A 19,049-nucleotide genomic window follows, 5' to 3' on the forward strand; every position below is an offset into this window, starting at 1 on the left:
CAGATGTTGGCATGGATGTGGTGAAGAGGGAATACTTATACACTGCTAGTGGAAATGTAAATTAGTACAACCTATATGGAAAACAGTGTGGAGATTTCTTAAAGAATTAAAAGTAGATCTACCATTCAATCCAGGAATCCCACTCAAAGGAAAAAAAGTCATTATATCCAAAAGACACCTGCACGCATATGTTTATTGCAGGACAATTCATAATTGCAAAGATGTAGAACCAACTAAGGGCTCATTGGCCAATGAGTGGATAAAGAAAATGTGGTATATATGTATATACTATGGAATACTACTCAGCCACAGAAAAAGAACAAGATGATATCTTTTGCAGCAACTTGGATGGAGGTGGAGATCATAACTGTAAGTGAAGTAACTCAGGAATGGACAACCAAATGCTGTGTGTTCTCACTTACAAGTAGGAGCTAAGCTATTGGTACACAAAGGCATACAGAGTGGTATAATGTACTCTGAAGACTCGGAAGTGGAAGGATAGGAGGGAGATGAGATAAAAAAACTACATGTTGGGTACAATGTACACTACTCAGGTGATGGTTTCACTAAAATCTCAGACTTCACCACTATACAATTCAACCATATAACCAAAAACCACATATACCCCCAAAGCTACTGAAATATATATATATATTTTTAAAAGAGTCTGCGTTCAGAATCCCTGCTCTTAACCACTTCTCTATTATAGTTCCACTAGTTGACTTGTTTGTTTGGTTTTTGTTTACTTTTTAGTAGAGACAGGATTTCACCACAATGGCCAGGAACTCCAGACCTCAAGTGATCCGTCCGCCTCAGCCTTCCAAAGTGCTTGGATTACAGGCATGAGCCACTGCACCCAGTCAACTTGTTATTGATATGGTACTCTCAAGATATGGTACTCTTCTCAAGTTTGTGGATGACATGAAAACAGAAGTAAGAGCAAATTCATTAATTACTTTACAGATTACTTATCAAAAAAGCTTTAAAAGACAAATGAATAGGAGCTTATAACAAGATATAATTTGATAGGGGCAAAACGTAAGAGCCTGCATTTAAGTATAAGCAAGCAATTGTTTCTCCAGTGGCAGTATTAGTGCATAGCAGCTATTTGGTAAAAACCTGTCAAATATATATACGATTGAGTTATACGATAGAATCTATGAAAAAAGATGGCCGTAATATACCAAAAGCAAAATATGAACTTAACAAATAATGCTAGAATAAGCTGATATACAGCCATGTTATCTAGAAAGTGGGTTAAATTAGAGCCTTACAAGACTGTTGGTCTAGTTAGGCTAATGCCAGGTATACTGTGTTATCTTCTGGGAACTATATCTAACACACACAGGTAAACTGGAACAAGTTTCAAGAGAAGGTACAGGACTTAAAAGCTGTACTACCTGAAATATAACAGAAGAAACTTCAAACATTGAATGTGGAGAAAACAAAAGTGAACACGGTAGCACATTTTAAAATGTAAGGTACTATCATGAAAAAGAAGAATCGGCGATGGGGGGCGGTGGCTCACGCCTGAAATCTCAGCACTTTGGGAGGCCAAGGCAGGCGGATCACGAGGTCAGGAGATTGAGACCATCCTGGCTAACATGGTGAAACCCCGTCTCTACTACAAAAATACAAAAAACTAGCCGGGCATGGTGGCGGGCGCCTGTAGTCCCAGTTACTCGGGAGGCCGAGGCAGGAGAATGGCCTGAACCTGGGAGGCGGAGCTTGCAGTGAGCCAAGATTGCGCCATTGCACTCCAACCTGGGCGACAGAGTGAGACTCCGTCTCACAAAAAAAAAAAAGAAAAAGAAAAAGAAAAGGAAAAGAATTATTATGGCTAGGCGTGGTTGCTCAGACTTGTAATCCGAGCACTTCGGGAGGCTGAGGCAGGTAGATCACTTGAGGTCAGGAGTTCAACACTAGCCTGCCCAACATGGTGAAACCCTGTCTCTATTAAAAATTAGCTGGGCCTGGTGGCGCATGTCTGTAGTCCCAGCTACCCGGGAAGCTGAGACCGGAGAATCACTTGAACCTGGGAGGCGGAGGTTGCAGTGAGCCAAGATCCTGCCACTGCACTCCAGCCTGGGCGTTAGAGCAAGACTCCGTCTCAAAAAAAAAAATCGTAATTATTCTGGAACTAACCTTAAGTAAAACCAACTGACAGAAGCCAGGAGCTACAGGAAAACAAATTCAGTGTCAATATAAGGAAGACCTTTCTAACAAATATAACCACAAAAGGCAGGGGAAGAGAGTGCTGTCTCAGAAGGGTGTGACTACCCTAAATATGATAATAATGAGTTTATGAAACATTGGACTGAGTTAACTTAAAGATCTCTTTCAAACCTAAGAACCTACTATAAAATAAAAGGTGATAAGGCCGTCATAACAAGTTTCAAATGGGTTAAAATAGTAATGCCAGTAACCAAAACAGACTTGAGATGATAAAATTTAAATGAAATGAAAAATAAGAAAATAGAAGTTATTTGTCAAGTCTGTAAATGGGGAGAGCTTTAAGTCTAAAAGCACTGGAATAAGATTCAAAGGAAAAGAAAAATTGGACTATATAAATTGTTAAAACTTTTACATATGAAAAACATTAAAAAGCAAATAAGACACACGGATTTTTGTTCTCTATCTTTAATATAGGGCTCTGCTGTCTGATATAGTAGCCGTAAGCCATAGGTGGCTATATAATTTTTGTTTGTTTTTTTTTTTTTTTGAGACGGAGTCTTGCTCTGTCACCCAGGCTGGAGTGCAGTGACGTGATCTTGGCTTACTGCAAGCTCCGCCTCCTGGGTTCACGCCATTCTCCTGCCTCAGCCTCCCAAGCAGCTGGGACTACAGGCGCCGGCCACTACACCTGGCTAATTTTTTCGTATTTTTTTTTAGTAACGACGGGGTTTCACCGTGTTAGCCAGGATGGTCTCGATCTCCTGACCTTGTGATCTGCCCGCCTCGGCCTCCCAAAGTGCTGGAACTACAGGCATAGGCCACCATGCCCGGCCTAAATTAATTTTAAATTGATTTAAACTTAAAAATTTAGTTCTTCAATTGCTCTCTAGCCACATTTCAAGTGCTCAACAGCCACTGTGGCTAGTGGCAACTGACCTGGACAGTACAGATACAGAACATTTCAATCACTGTAGAAAGTTCTACTGGAACTTCAATATTTAAAACAGAGTAATTTAATTCAGGGAACTTATTACATAAGGTAGTAGAAGAGCTGAGAGGCCAAAGTTGTACAGCAATCCACAAATTCGCAACAGGAAGCCATTACCATCCCTAAGACTGAAGGACGAAGTACAAAGTCCAATACCAAAGGTCACCTGGCAAAGACCAGGAGCGCAGTATGTGTGTCGGGTAGAAGTAGGAAGACAAGGATGAGAAGTAGCCCCTGCTGAATATACACCATGATGTTAAAAAATAAAATAAAACAAAAAAGCAGAAAGAAATACCTAGACTTCTCTCTTCTTTCTGCCCTCCAGTCTCCTGCCCAGTACCTCCATGGCTGAACCCATACAAAAGCCAGATGGTAAAGGAGCCTGGGAAATGCAGCCTATAGGGGTCAGACCCATGTTAAAAAGGACAGAGCCAAGAAAGAGGAAGAAAGAAGTCTGGGGTCAAACAAGCTAAGAACTGGTATGGGTACTCCTCCTGCTGTGTCCTCACATGGCAAGAGGGACAGGGGAGCTCTCCAGAGTCTCTTTCATAAAGGTATTAATCCTCCTTTCATGACCTAAATCACCTTCCAAAGGTCCCACCTCCAAATACCATGACATTGGAGATTGGGCTTAAAATTCACATTAGCATATGAATTTTGAGGGGATAGAAACATTCAGTCTATAGAAGATATAAATAGAAAATTTAGGAAAAAACAAACAAAAATGGCCAACATTTGAAAAAGATCCAACCTCACCAGTACTTAAATATAAATTAGAACAATTAATATGAAAACAAGATTAAATTAGCAATAATTAATCATTTGCATACTTAGTGCTGATCAAGGGCGTAGCCAAAACAGATACATTCCTAGGGAGACTTTTCAAAATATTTTCAAAGAAGGTGGGACAATTTTGTAATTTGCATCAACAATTTTAAAAATAATTTGCACTTCTAGACCTACTAAGTGCATTTCCAGGGATAAATCCAAAGTCCAGAAAATCTAAAGCATGAAAAATATTTTAGAAACAACAGATGTTCATTGCAGCTTTATATGTTAATATTGAAAAAAAATGGAAGCAACTTCAATGTCCACCAGTAGGTCAATAGGTAAGTAAACTAAGGTATGTCTATCTCCTTATTCAGAAATAACCCTTGCTGAGTACTTCTTTGCTAGCCACAACAATAGGTGCTGGAAATATAAAAAATAATAAGCAGTAGTAATAGAGACTAATTTGTAACCATTTAAATAATGCTTATGAAAGATTGCAATAAAATAAGGACATATTTTTGATAAGCCCAGTGAACAAAGGTGAATCTAAAAATGAATAAACTGGCCGAGTGTGGTGGCTCATGCCTGTAATTCCAGCACTTTCGGAGGCCAAGGCAGGTGGATCACTTGAAGTCAGGAGTTCAGGACCAGGCTGGCCAACTTGAACAGTGAAACCCCATCTCTACCAAAAAAAAAAAAAAAAAAAAAAATGGTGGTGTGCACCTGTCCACCTGGTGTCCCAGCAGAGACAGAGGTGGGAGAATTACTTGAACTCAGGAGGCAGAGGATGCAGTGAGCCGAGATCATGCCATTGCACTCCAGCCTGGGTGACTGAGTGAGACCACGTCCCCAAAAAAAATAAAAATTAAAAATAAAAATGAATAAATTTATGTAAGACAAAATATGCTAACAGATTAATAACAGTGGTTGCCTCTGAATGGTAAGTTTACAAGTTTAATTTTTCTTCCTTCTTTATATTTTGCTGAACTTCCAAAATTTTCTAAATAAATAAGATTTGCATTGTCCTTCAAAGCTATTAATGTAAATGTTTAAGAATTGTAAACCTGCCACAATAGTGCTAGTTTACCTGTTGCAATAGTAAACCGCATTATTGGAATCCAATTCTATTGCCTGTGTGTAACAATCCACTGCAGCAGCATAATTTTCTTCTTTCATGTGGTTATTGCCTAAAATAAAGTAACCAGTATGTACAGTAAGTATAATATACATTAAAAACATAAACTCTGATAGATACATTTTAATCATGGAAACTATAATTATATGAAAGTCCGCCTCATGATTTTTCATTCACACTGGAGGTAAGTTTTATATTGTACTACAGAGTTGATATTATTTAGCTTTCAGTGTGTTTGAATCATTTTAACAATGCAAAGTCTTTTAAAAAATTAATGTTTATATACCTTAAAAATCCAGACTTAAAAGAGTAAATGCAACAATTATGACTATCTCATGGCAAAAGTGAATCTCTTCTCACCTTCCTTATCTTCATCTCTCTCCTCCCTTTTAGAGCTGCCCCAGCCCGTTCCAGATGCAACACCCTCCCTAATCACCATCTCAATCTGGACCTGGTCTTCCACTCTTTCCCTGTTAAAACACACATCTGCTGATAATCAAGTTCTCAGAACCCTGCTGAGGATAAGCTGATAAAACTAATCACGCTATCATGATAGTGGCAGATAATATTTTTATGTGCTATCCCCTCCAGAGTTAGATTATTTTTAAAAGGGGATTTGAGGAGATTAATTTCTAGAAAGAGAATTTCAGATACCATGGCTAGCCTGCAAAGTACTGATTTTCAGGAAGGGCATCTGCAGATACATCTGGCAGTAATTTAGCTAAGTTAATAACTGTTCCGCAAAATAAGAGATTTCCCATGGCTATTTTTTGTATACCATTAAATGAAAAAGTAGTGTCCACTGCACTTAAAAGAATCAATGTTCAAAATACGTCTGGGCGTGGTGGCTCATGCCTGTAATCCCAACACTTTGGGAAGTGAAGGTGGGAGGATCACTTGATGCCAGGAATTCGAGACCAGCCTGGGCAATATAGTGGGACCCCCATCTTAACAAAAAGAATAATTTAAAAAAATTAGCCAGGCGCAGTGGTGCATGCCTGTAGTCCTAGCTACTTGGAGGCTGAGGCAGGAATATCACATGAACTTAGGAGGCTGAAGCTGCAGTGAGCCGTGATTGTGCCACTGCATTCCAGTCTAGGTGACAGAGTGAAACCCTGTCTTAAAAAAAAGAAAAAGAGGCCGGGCGCGGTGGCTCAAGCCTGTAATCCCAGCACTTTGGGAGGCTAAGACGGGCGGATCACGAGGTCAGGAGATCGAGACCATCCTGGCTAACACGGTGAAACCCCGTCTCTACTAAAAAAAATACAAAAAACTAGCCGGGCGTGGTGGCGGGCGCCTGTAGTCCCAGCTACTCGGGAGACTGAGGCAGGAGAATGGCGTGAACCCGGGAGGCGGAGCTTGCAGTGAGCCGAGATCGCGCCACTGCATTCCAGCCTATGCGACCGAGTGAAACTCCGTCTCAAAAAAAAAAAAAGATAGAAAGAAAGAAAAAGAAAATATTAGAAACAATGGAGATTAGGAGGCAGGATTTACATCTCAAAGGCATCTGTGATTCTTTCCAGTTTTCTTAAACCAGAAACTCTCACATTAGCCTTGTTCTTAATAGATCATTAGCTGCTTAACAGGAAGAGTGGGGCATAAATTTGCAAGGAACACAAACAGAATATTCAAGTTACAGTAAATTAGGAGTCAAAAATGAATATAAAGAGTGACTACTAATGAGCACATGGTTTTTGTTTGGGGGGTTATAAAAATGTTCTGTAGGCTGGGTATGATGGCTCATCCTTGTAATCGCAGCACTTTGGAAGGGCAGGGCGGGCGTATGGCTTGAGCCCAGGAATTAGAAACTAGCCTGGGCAACATGGTGAAACCCCATCTCTACAAAAAAAAAAAAAACTAGCCAGGGTGGTGGTGTGTGCCTGTAGTCCCAGCTACTCGGGAGGCTTAAGTGGGAGGATTGCTTGAGCCCAGGAGGTTGAGGCTGCAGTGGTCTGTGGTCAGACCACTGCACTCCATCTACCCTGGTGGAAAGAGGGAGACTCCGTCTCAAGAAAAAAAAAAAAAATTCTATAATTGATTATGGTAATGGCTACACAACTCCAAGAATATACTAGAAACTAACGCATTGTACCCTTTAAAGAAATAAACTGTATGATATATGAATTATATCGCAACAAATATCTTTTAGAGTTAAAAAAATTAATTTGGATCTTCCCCAAAACAGAAATCAATAGAAAGCCTCTAAGGAAACTGAGAGGAAAACATCGTTTTTTATGAAGAAACAAAAAGTTTGCATTAGCAAAGACAGTTTGATTTCCATGTCAAATGTTTTAATTTTCTGGGTTATTGAGACTTTGATGTTGCTGTTGAGCTGTTTGTCTTGATGGCATTTTATGATTACATTATTAAAGCTGTATTGTATGTCTTTTCCTGTGTCACCTCAAAGGTGTAGATACCGTAATGTATATATACATACCACAAATATTATGCACATGTATACTATAAGTTAATGATAAAAGGCCTAACACATTTAACATATAAAATATTTAACATATAAAATACTTAACATATAAAAATTCAGGGTTGGGTGCAGTGGCTCACATCTGTAATCCCATCACTTTGGAAGGCCGAGGTGGGTGGATCACCTGAGGTCAGGAGTTTGAGACCAGCCTGGCCAACATAGTGAAACTCAAATTTCAACACAGTGAAATTTTTGTATTTACGAAAAATACAAAAATTAGCTGGGCGTGGTGCCACATGCCTGTAGTCCCAGCTACTCGGGAGGCTGAGGTAGGAGAATCACTGGAACCTGGGAGGCAGAGGTTGCAGAGAGCCAAGATCGCGCCACTGCACTCCAGCCTGAGCAACAGAGCAAAACTCCATCTCAAAAAAAAAAAAAAAAACTAAGTAGCAAAAAGAAATACTGACAAAAATATCAAAGACAGTGTTATTTAGGATTACAAAATTATCTGTCTAGGTAAGTAAGACATGCTCAGTGTCATGTAACACTACACAGCCATTAAAAACAGTGATATAGGCCAGGCATGGTGACTCAAGCCTGTAATCCCAGCACTTTGGGAGGCCAAGGCGGGTGGATCACATCAGGTCAGGAGTTCAAGACCAGCCTGGCCAACATAGTGAAACACCATCTCTACTAAAAATACAAAAAAATTCACCAAGGGTGGTGGCACGTGCCTGTAATACCAGCTACTTGGGAGGCTGAGGCAGGAGAATTGCATGAACCCAGGAGGCAGAGGTTGCAGTGAGCCGAGATCCTGCCACTGCACTCCAGCCTAGGTGGCAGAGAGAGACTCTATCTCAAAAAAAAAAAAAACAAAAACAAAAACCACAGTGATACAGGTATATATTTACAGACCTAGAGAAATGACCATGCCCAAGGAAGAGGAACAGTATAATTGTTTCATATCCACCTTTTTAGATACCAGGTGATTGTGTGTGTGTGTGTGTGTGTGTGTGTGTGTGTGTGTGTGTATAAATATATATAAATATATATACACCTTTTTTTTTTTTGAGATGGAGTCTCTCTGTTGCCAGGCTGGAGTGCAGTGGCATGATCTCAGCTCACTACAACCTCCGCCTGCCGGGTTCAAGCAATTCTCCCGCCTCATCCTCCCGAGTAGCTGGGATTACAGGCACACGCCACCACGCCAGCTAATTTTTGTATTTTTAGTAGAGACGGGGTTTCACCGTGTTGGCCAGATGGTCTTGATCTCCTGACCTCATGATCCACCTGCCTCAGCCTCCCAAAGTGCTGGGATTACTGTGAGCCACCATGTCCGGCCATGATATATATTTTTTTTAACTCAACTGCCTTCTTCAAGCTATGAAATAAAGAAAAGGCTAGAAAATGTTTCTGAACATAGCATATTCCCTAATAACTCCCTGTCTATATACAGAACAGAGAATTTATTGGCTCTCACTCACTGCTAAAGATAAGGACTGTACCCTACAGCTTTGTAATACAAATCTTGCAGGCCTGACACGACTCTCGTCTATAGCTTAACATAGTTGACATAATGGAAAAATTGAACACAAAGCCTCAACAGTGACTTATTTATCAAAACCAAGAATGCTTCAATAGCCAACTAGTATAAAATTTAATCATGTAGTAATCAAAAGTGCTAGCTAATAAACAAGTACCACGTGCCTACCTTAACAAATTTCAAAGAACTCAAAAACACTAAAGATACGAAAGTTAAAATAATGCTGAAAACTATTTTCCTCTTTTTAAGTATAAAGAAGAATTTGAGATCCTACAGTAAAAGTAGCAAAAACAGTCAGAAGCAATTCGCCCTCAAGTTATTTGTTCTGCAACTTTTACTCACAACAGATCTGTTTCTCTTGAAGCAAGCTATAACTGTATTGCCCACAAGCCATTCTGTACTTGCAGGCTTCTCACCCATCACATTCACTTCTGTTTTGTAAATGCCATGTGCACTCATGACAATCTAGTCTTGGTGGTGTAAATCAGAACTATATCAATTGACAGTAATTTCCTCCACAGGTTCAGAAAGCTTTACTAAGTAAGTCATTTTTGTATGAAATATTCACCTTCATCTTTTAATTGGTCAGCTTTTCCCACATCTTCAGGCACTGAGTTTGAAAGGGGCAGAACATCATTCTGAAATTAAATAAAAATCAATGCACTTCCCTTTAGCTACATAAAGAATCATTCTAGCATACTATAAAATAATAATAAATTACTCACATTTTAAATCATCTGTAACTCCACATCATGAAATCAAATTCCTAAATAATAGCATTAACAAAAAATAGGGGAAAAGTCCTCTCATATATTTTTTATTAGAAATATGAGTATGTGTGACTGGACCCGGTGGCTCATGCCTTAATCCCAGCACTTTGGGAGGTCGAGGTGGATGGACAGCTTGAGCTCAGGAGTTCGAGACCAGCCTGGGCAATATGGTGAAACCCCATCTCTACAGAAAACACAAAAATTAACCAGGTGTGGTGGCATGTGCCTGTAGTCCCAGCTACTTGGGAGGCTAAGGTAGGAGAATGGCTTGAGCCCAGGAGGCAGAGGTTGCAGTGAGCTGAGATCATGGCACTGTACTCCAGCCTGGGCAACAGAGCCAGATCTTGTCTCAAAAAAAAAAAGGAAAAGAATATGAAGAATGTGTGAATCAAACTTTTAAAAAATGTGCATTTCCCATACCCGGCAATCCTACTTCATAAACAAAACAATGGAATTAGTATGTAAAGAACAGGAATAGAAATATGATCAAGGGATTGTTTATATTAGTGAAAATTTTGGAACAAAATGTCTAATATCCTATCTAAGATATACCTTACAAAGTCAAAATCAGTCTACAAAAAATCATTTATAATATGTTATATAAATATGTTAGCACAAACATTAAAAACAGCCTGGAAAGATGTGTATCAGAATTAAAATTTTAACTTCCATGTTTCCATATTGTCCAATTTTTTTTTTCTTTTCTTTTTGAGATGGAGTCTTGCTGTGTTGCCAGGCTGGAGTACAGTGGCATGATCTCGGCTCACTGCAACCTCCACCTCCCAGGTCCAAGCAATTCTCCTGCCTCTGCCTCCCAAGTAGCTGGGACTACAGGTGCGTGTCACCACGCCCTGCTAATTTTTGTATTTTTAGTAAAGACAGGGTTTCACCACATCGGCCAGGATGGTCTAGATCTCATGACCTCGTGATCCGCCTGCCCCAGCCTCCCAAAGTGCTGGGATTACAGGCATGAGCCACCACACCTGGCCCCAACTTTTTAAAAACAATGAACATATATTAATTTTACTACAAGATAAGAAAACACTGCCAGGCGCAGTGGCTCACGCCTGTAATCCCAGCACTTTGGGAGGCCAAGGCAGGCGGATCATGAGGTCAGGAGATCGAGACCATCCTGACTAACACAATGAAACCCTGTCTTTACTAAAAACACACACACAAAAAAAAATTAGCCAGGCAAGGTGGCGGACACCTGTAGTCCCAGCTACTCGGGAGGCTGAGGCAGGAGAATGGCGTGAACCCAGGAGGCGGAGCTTGCAGTGAGCTGAGATGGCACCACTGCACTCCAGCCTGGGCAACAGAGCAAGACTCCTTCTCAAAAAGAAAAAAAAAGAAAGAAAAGAAAACACTATAAAATCCCTGTCTTTAGTCCCTACTATCATTCCAACACCAACTTTCCATTAATAAGGTTCAAACTACAGGTGCTTATGAAAACCAAATGTTAAGATTTAGAAAAATCTTGAGTGGCATGGGGAACACAGTATGTTTTTTCATTTTTGAAAGATCTTTTTAAAATTGTATTGCTTTTAAACTTGACTCTGAAGTTCATAAATCAGTCTATCATTTTTTTAAAGAAGCATAATTTGTAGCCATTGACCTATGTAATATACATACATACATATAGTTGTTGTTGTTGTTTGTTTGTTTTTGAGACAGGGTCTCACTCTGTCACCCAGGCTGGAGTATGGTGGTGTGACCATGGCTAACTGCAACCTCAACCTCCAGGGCTCAAGTGATCCTCCCACCGCGGCCTCCAGAGTAGCTAGGACTACAGGTGTGTGCCACTACACTTGAGTAACTTTTAAATTTTTTATAGAGATAGGGTCTCCCTATGTTGCTCAGGCTGGTCTCAAACTCCTAGCTTAAGCAATTCTCCCATGTTGGCCTCCCAAAGTGTTGGGATTATAGGCATGAGCCACCATGCCCAGCCCTATGTACTGTAGTCTATATTCATCATTACCTTTGTCTTGATTAGAGTTTCCACAAAACTGATAGCTCTAACATCAGAAATATATTTTGCAAATTAGACATAAATATTCACAAGTAAAAAATCACGGACAAATATATGGGTCTTGTCCTTATTTTTTTAAAAATCATTATCTACTAATCAGTTTTCCTAAGCATAAAATACTGGAATAAAAATACAGAATCAAAATGAGAACCTTCCTAAGTAGAGGTCACTACTTAAAACTGACTGTAGTTATTCAGGATCTAAACAGAATTCAAAGACACATTACCATCCTACAGTACTTGGCTTTAGGGTTCCTTGTATTTTAAATTTTCCAATAAACCTAGGCACTTTATACATGGGAAAAAGTGATTTGGGGGTCAGAAAAATAGCATATTAAAAAATAGATTATAATCTCTTCTGTCTTCCCAAACCTTCTAAATTATTTGCCAAAATTGCCACTGTTTTATAGTTTGAAAACTAATTATCATATTCATTGCATAAATTTGAGCAGTTCACCATGGGGGAGCAAGAGCTACCTACTTTAAATGAAGGGAATGAATCCACTTGGTATATAAACATAACTGGGGGAAAAAAATAGAAAAGCAGTATCCTAAAGATAAAATGACCAATATAACAATCAAGTACACTTGGTGAGACAAATAATTTCTTTAATTACAACAATCTTGATGCTATTTCATGTGAATTTTACACTTTCTCTGCCATACTCGGTCAACAAACATATATGGAATGAAGCCATAGCTGTAAAATAAGACTACTAAAGAATTATGAGACCAGGCGTGGTGGCTAATGCCTATAATCCCAGCACTTTGGGAGGCCGAGGCAGGCGGATCATTGGGTCAGGAGTTCGACACCAGCCTGGCCAAGATGGTGAAACTCCGTCACTACTAAAAATACGAAAATTAGCCAGGGCCGGGCACAGTGGCGGGTGCCTGTAATCCCAGCTACTCAGGAGGCTGAGGCAGGAGAATCACTTGAACCCGGCAGGCGGAGGTTGCAGTCAGCTGAGATCGTGCCACTGCATTCTAGCCTGGGCAACAGGGCAAGTCTCCTTCTCAAAAAAAAAAAAAAAATTAGCCAGGCATGGTGGCGCACGCCTGCAGTCCCAGCTACTCAGGAGGCTGGGGCAAGAGAATCGCTTGAACCTGGGAGGCAGAGGTTGCAGTGAGCTGAGATTGCGCCACTGCACTCCAGCCTGGGCGACAGAGCTAGACTCCATCTCAAAAAAAAAAAAAAAGAAAAAAAAAGAAATACGATACCACATATAACACAACTGTAGATATTTTCGGCAGCCAGTTTCAGTAAACTGTATTTTAACAATAGTGACCAACAAACTTCTTATAATTAAATGCAATCAGGGAGATACAGCAAAATAAAGAAAAAGCTTTATTCAAACAGAGGGTAAAAGTCAATTAGAGCTTCCTGAGAAGAAAAAAAAAAAAAAAAGAAGTTCTAATATCTTCAGTATTAAGTCAATGGTGACAGAAGCTAAAGAGTGAGCAAATCTAAAACTGTCTCAAGCACAGGCCTCACATATCTGACAGCAAAGAAGGTCTGCTTTATCCATAACCATATCTAGCCACTGAAACAGGGTTCCCTGAGGGGGCCACAGGCCCAATCAAGGAAAGAACCACAGCCCACCATCACCAAAGGGAAGAAAAAGGGAGTTCCCTGATGAGGAACAGAGATAAACGTTACTATCTCCTTATATCTTGTCACACAATAAGAATTCATCTGTTTGATGAATTAATGTATAAGTGCATTATTTTTCTCCCAAGTGTAATAAAAGGGAATGATTTACTGCCAAGTTGCCATCTTCACTGCAACTCTAACAACCTCTTTCCAAGAAGTTCGAGAAACAGGGCCTGGAGGATCCAGTCAAGTATGGTATTGTCAGCAATGTCCACTCCACACTGAAGTGTGCAAGATATGTTTCAGCTTCACTCCAGAATTCTTCATTATATACTAAAGCTCAAGTATGGAGTTAGAAAAACAAAAGGAGCCCATGAGGCACCAAAATGTCATAAAGAAATATGTGGGGCCAGGTGTGGTGGCTCACGGCTATAATCTGAGCACTTTTTGGAGGCCAAGGCAGGATGACGGCTTGAGCTCAGGAGTTCAGGACCAGCCTAGGCAACAAAACAAACAAAGCAAGACCCCGTTGCTACTAAAAAACAAAAACAAACAAACAAAAATTAACTGGGTGTAGTGGTGTGTGCTTGTAGTCCCAGCTGCTCGTGAGTCTAAGGTGTGAGAATTGAGGACTGCTTGAGGCCAGGTGGTTGAGGCTGCAATGAGCCATGATCACACCACTAGACTCCAGGCTGGGTGACAGAGAGAGACCTGCCTCAGAAAAAAAGAAAAACAAAGAAACAAGTGAGAGTTCAACCCACATGTGGGAGCCCTAAACTCACTAACCTTAGCATTTTTCAGTCTCATGGTCTGTTTCCTGAAAAGGCCAGAAACCCAAGACCATGTATAAATAGTCCCCAGGAACAGGGATCAGCAAACTTGGATTTCAGTCTTAGTTTTGCCCAGTGACCCTTAACCTTTTCTTGTTTTAAAGAGCCCCATCAATGGGCAAATTTGATGACTTCTGCTTCAGAAATGATGATTCAATTCCAGATGAATCTATTTCCACATGGCTGCTTCCTAGACATTAAAACTTTTTAAAGCTGTATTCCACGTTTTAGGGAAACATCAATTCAGATGCTGGAAATCGAAAAATACTCAGATTCATTGAAATGACATTCAAGAAAAAAAAATACTCAGATACTGTAAAGAACTTAAAAGTCCACTAATACATATCATTAAATATAAAAGGTGAGAAGATGAAAATAGTTATCAATATGAAAATCTAAAGCACATTAAATCAGTTACATTTTAGACACCCAATTATATCCATATAGACAGACTATTTACCTTATATACAGGATGAAGTTAATATACCTGGCCCCTCAACTATTAACAACCTATTAACATAAAATTGTAGTCATATTTATATCAGTTAATAATGAGAAAAATAATGACAACATACCTTACAGAAGGAATTGGTAAACATTTCCGTCAAAGGCTGTGAAACTGCTAGGTGTGTATCTTCTGGGCTGATCTTAAAAACTGTCTCCAAGCACTGAATTGCAACTTAAAATAAATTTTAATAGTAAAAAACAATCAGCAATTAAAAAAAAAAACAAGTTTTTTTTTTTCTGATAGAACTGCAATGTATGGAAATTCAGTATTTTGATCACAGAACATAAGGAAAACATTGGTTCAGCTGTAAAGAAATTTGTTTATAGACTAGCTATCGAAGGAAAACACACTGATTTTCCTTCTTCCTTCCTCACCCTCCCACTCTCCCTTCACCTTCCCTTCCTTTCTTTCTTTCTTCCTAATTTTTTTTTTTTTTTTTTTTTTTTTTTTTTTGAGACAGAGTCTGGCTCTGCCGCACAGGCTGGAGTGCAGTGGCGTGATCTTGGCTCACTGCAAGCTCCGCCTCCCGGGTTCACGCCATTCTCTTGCCTCAGCCTCCGGAGTAGCTGGGACTACAGGCGCCCGCCACCTCGCCCGGCTAGTTTTTTGTATTTTTTAGTAGAGACGGGGTTTCACTGTGTCAGCCAGGATGGTCTCGATCTCCTGACCTCGTGATCCGCCCATCTCGGCCTCCCAAAGTGCTGGGATTACAGGCTTGAGCCACCGCGCCCGGCCCCTAATTTTTTTTAGAGACAAGTTTTCGCTTTGTGGCCAGGCTGGAATGCAGTGGCACAATTATAGCTCACTGTTACCTTGACTTCCTGGGCTCAAGGGATCCCCCCGCCTCAGCTCCCTTAGTAATTGAGACTATAGGCATGAGCCACATGCTAACTGTTTAAATCTTTTTGCAGAGGCGGGGTCTTGCCACATTGTCCAGGCTGGTCTCAAACTCCTGGGCTCAAGTGATCATCCTACCTCGGCCTCCCAAAGTGCTGGGATTATAGGCATGAGCCACCACACCTGGCAACGACTTGATTTCTTATTCCTCACTTAAGGAAAAATGTTGTCTAGAATATAATTTCTCAATATACGTATTACATCATATTCTTGTTGAAGGCTACCAGAAAGAAAGAGCAAGTCATTAATACCAACAACTTAGCCAAGTGTGGTGGGTTACGCCTGTAATCCCAGCACTTTGGGAAGCCAATGAGAGTGGATTGCCTGAACTCAGGAATTCAAGGCCAGCCTGGGCAACATGGAGAAATCTTTACCAAAAATACAAAACATTGGCCAGGCATGGTGGCGCGCACCTATGGTCCCAGCTACTCGAGAGGCTGAGGTAGGAAGATTGCTTGAGCCTGGGAAGAGGAGGTTACAGTGAGCCAAGATCTCACTACTACACTCCAGCCTGGGTTGAGACCCCCATCTCAAAAAAACAAAAACAAAAACAAATCAAAAAAAGTACTCTCGCTACAAACCTAAAATATTATCTTTTTTTAAAAAAATGTGAGAAACCGAATTCTCCATTAATTAAAAACACTAATAGTAACAGAACATAGCCCCCAGCACATAGGAAGAAGCACTTAATATTAATCCTGGTGTACTCATGTGAAGATAGATTTTAAAAATTCATTCATCCATGCAAATTTGCCAAGTGTCTACTATGTGTAAGGCACTAGTCTAAGGTGGTAGAGAAACAGTAATAAACCTAACAGAAAAAAATCACTGTCTACATGATAAAGCTTATATTTTAATAAAGGAAGACAACATATATAAGCAAAATATAAAGCATGTGAAATGGTGATGGGGCCTTGTCTATTTTTATTGTATGCAAAATAAATGGTTGGTATGGCTAGGGTATACAGTGGATGGAAAGACATGGTGAGGGATTATGTTTGAAGTGTGTCATTAGAGGCCAGGTTCGGTGGCTCACGTCTGTAATCCCAGCACTTTGGGAGGCTAAGGAAGGCAGATCACCCGAGGTCAGGAATTCATGACCAGCCTGGCCAACATGGTGAAACCCCATCTCCACGAAAAACATAAAAATTAGTCGGACGTGGTTGCATGCCCCTGTAATCCCAGCTACTCGGGAGGCTGAGGCATGGGAATTGCTTGAACCCAGGAGGCAGTGGTTGCAGTGAGCCGAGATCACCCCACTGCACTCTAGCCTGGGCGACAGAGTGAGACTCTGTCTTCAAAAAACAAAAGAAGTCTGTGTAGATGACAAGCCACCTGAAATGGCATTTTTAAAAAGATTTAGACTTCAAGAAATGAGCAAATGGAGAGCCATTAAATAAATTAGTAAAGGAGAGTAACATAACTAAATTATGTTTAGAACTAAAAGTCTGGCAGGAACATTGAGAATGAATTAGAGAGAAAACTTGGGATTCGAGAAAATGGGAGCAGGTAGTTAATGGCGGATAGCATATATCCTGTCCTCTCTACAATTACCCTTTGAGGGGAAGGGAAGCAGATTCTCATCCTGATAGTGCTCACCTTTGGAAAGGAATTCACTCCTGGCTCAATGAGATGAGAATGTACCCAAAACGCCCAGTGTATTTCCAGACAGTGTGAAGTAGATTCCCTTATACTTGTATGTAACTTTTAAAAGATACATTATGTATGAATTGCAGTCCTGGGGAAATTACCTCTGTCATAAAAGAAACACTATTACTTTCAGTAATCACAGAACAATTCTCCTTAAAGAGGGATTTAATAAGAAACTAAATTACCAATGATAAAAAGTCAAAGGGTCTTTTAGATACAAAATAATCTACTGTTCACCCATCCCTATTCTCCTCCCTTTCTATTCCTACCAAGCCCTACTACTATTTACCCATCCCTATTCTCTCCCTTTCTATTCCTATCAAGCAGTTGTACTTGCACGTAAAACACTGGGCCACAAGAAAATAGGCTCTCATTGCCACGAAGACTGCTATTTAAAATAATAACAGTAGTAATAATAATAATAATGTATGTGGCCAGGCACAGTGACTCATGTCTCTAATCCCAGCACTTTGGGAGGCCAAGGAGGGTGGATTACCTGAGGTCAGGAGCTCAAGACCAGACTGACCAACATGGTGAAACCCCGTCTCTACTAAAAATACAAAAAAAAATTAGCCAGGCATGGTGGCGGGTGCCTGTAATCCCAGCTACTCTGGAGGCTGAGGCAGGAGAATCACTTGAACCTGGACGGCAGAGGTTGTGGTGAGCTGAGATCGTGCCGTTGCACTCCAGCCTGGGCAACAGAGCAAGACTCCGTCTCAAAAAAAAAAAAAAAAGAATGTATATGTATATATTTATTCTTGATAAACATCTCGTCTTCTTGATCAAATTGGTCATTTCCTATACTTTGCCATGTGGCTTGTACACGTTTCCATTATTGTACTTATCACACTGTATTATATGCACTTAAATGTTTGTCTTCCCATATTAAACAGTCTACATCTTGTTTTCCTTAAAGTCTTTTATCCCTAGCGGGGCCTACATCTTATTCGTCTTCGACTTTAACAGGGTCTGGCAAAGGTAGACGCTCAATCAACTTAATCTACTGCCTTTTTTGCAGTGAAAGTGACATTTGAATTTGGAGGAAATAAACAATCAAATCTGTGGAAGAGAGCGTTTATCTGCCTCCCCACCAAAAAAAATTAATTTACAGCCTTGTAAAAGATGGACAGTACCCAACCAAGCCCTTAGCAAAACACTAAATTATGGAACTTCAGAGCTAAACACTGACAGGTGAAAAGTCCATGTGATAACTCTGAGGGATTTTATGCCCTATGTTCTTAAGGCAGTCCAGTCCACCTTCTTTATCTCTGCTGCCACTAACCTCACATCACAGATCTGGCACATACTAGATACAATTAAGTATCCCTAAAGGAGGTGGCCTTTTTTTTTTTTTCTAAATGCAATTCTATTTTGATAAGTAAACCTAGTTGCCAAAATGTATAGTGTTCAACAATAACACATATTTAGAAAGGCATATGATTTAGTAAACAAAGCTAACCACAGCCTTGGAACCCAGGACTGTCTCATTATCCTTATTGATCCAGGCCAAAAAAATTAAATAACCTGGGTACAACAATTTAACTTACATTTACCTCAAGATTCTCATTTATCAAACAGAGATTATGACATTTGATCTTCCTTTTAGAAGAACCTATTCCTATTTATTCCTATTTAAAATAATAGACATTCAGGAATAAGTCAAAAAATCTAAAGAAATACTATATATACTTATTGTTCCACTGTAACACCAAACAAAAATAGTCTGGTACTGATAGAAAAA

The 19,049-nt window shown here is 40.0% G+C and overlaps 1 protein-coding gene across 4 annotated transcripts in view; it reads right to left on the reverse strand.

The window, feature by feature from the left end:
- Positions 1-19,049, reverse strand: part of SGTB (small glutamine rich tetratricopeptide repeat co-chaperone beta) — a 78,013-nt gene that overhangs the window by 35,133 nt on the left and 23,831 nt on the right. For all 4 annotated transcript variants that reach the window (XM_045393785.3, XM_045393787.3, XM_045393788.3 and 1 more), the window contains exons 3-5: positions 14,829-14,932; positions 9,603-9,672; positions 5,022-5,121 (exon numbers count right to left, since the gene is read on the reverse strand). In XM_045393785.3, the coding sequence (XP_045249720.1) occupies positions 5,022-5,121; positions 9,603-9,672; positions 14,829-14,932 (274 nt within the window). The remainder of the gene's footprint in view (positions 1-5,021; positions 5,122-9,602; positions 9,673-14,828; positions 14,933-19,049) is intronic.

Source organism: Macaca fascicularis, chromosome 6, assembly GCF_037993035.2.
Source record: "Macaca fascicularis isolate 582-1 chromosome 6, T2T-MFA8v1.1".
In the NCBI taxonomy this organism is placed as follows: Eukaryota; Metazoa; Chordata; class Mammalia; order Primates; family Cercopithecidae; genus Macaca; species Macaca fascicularis.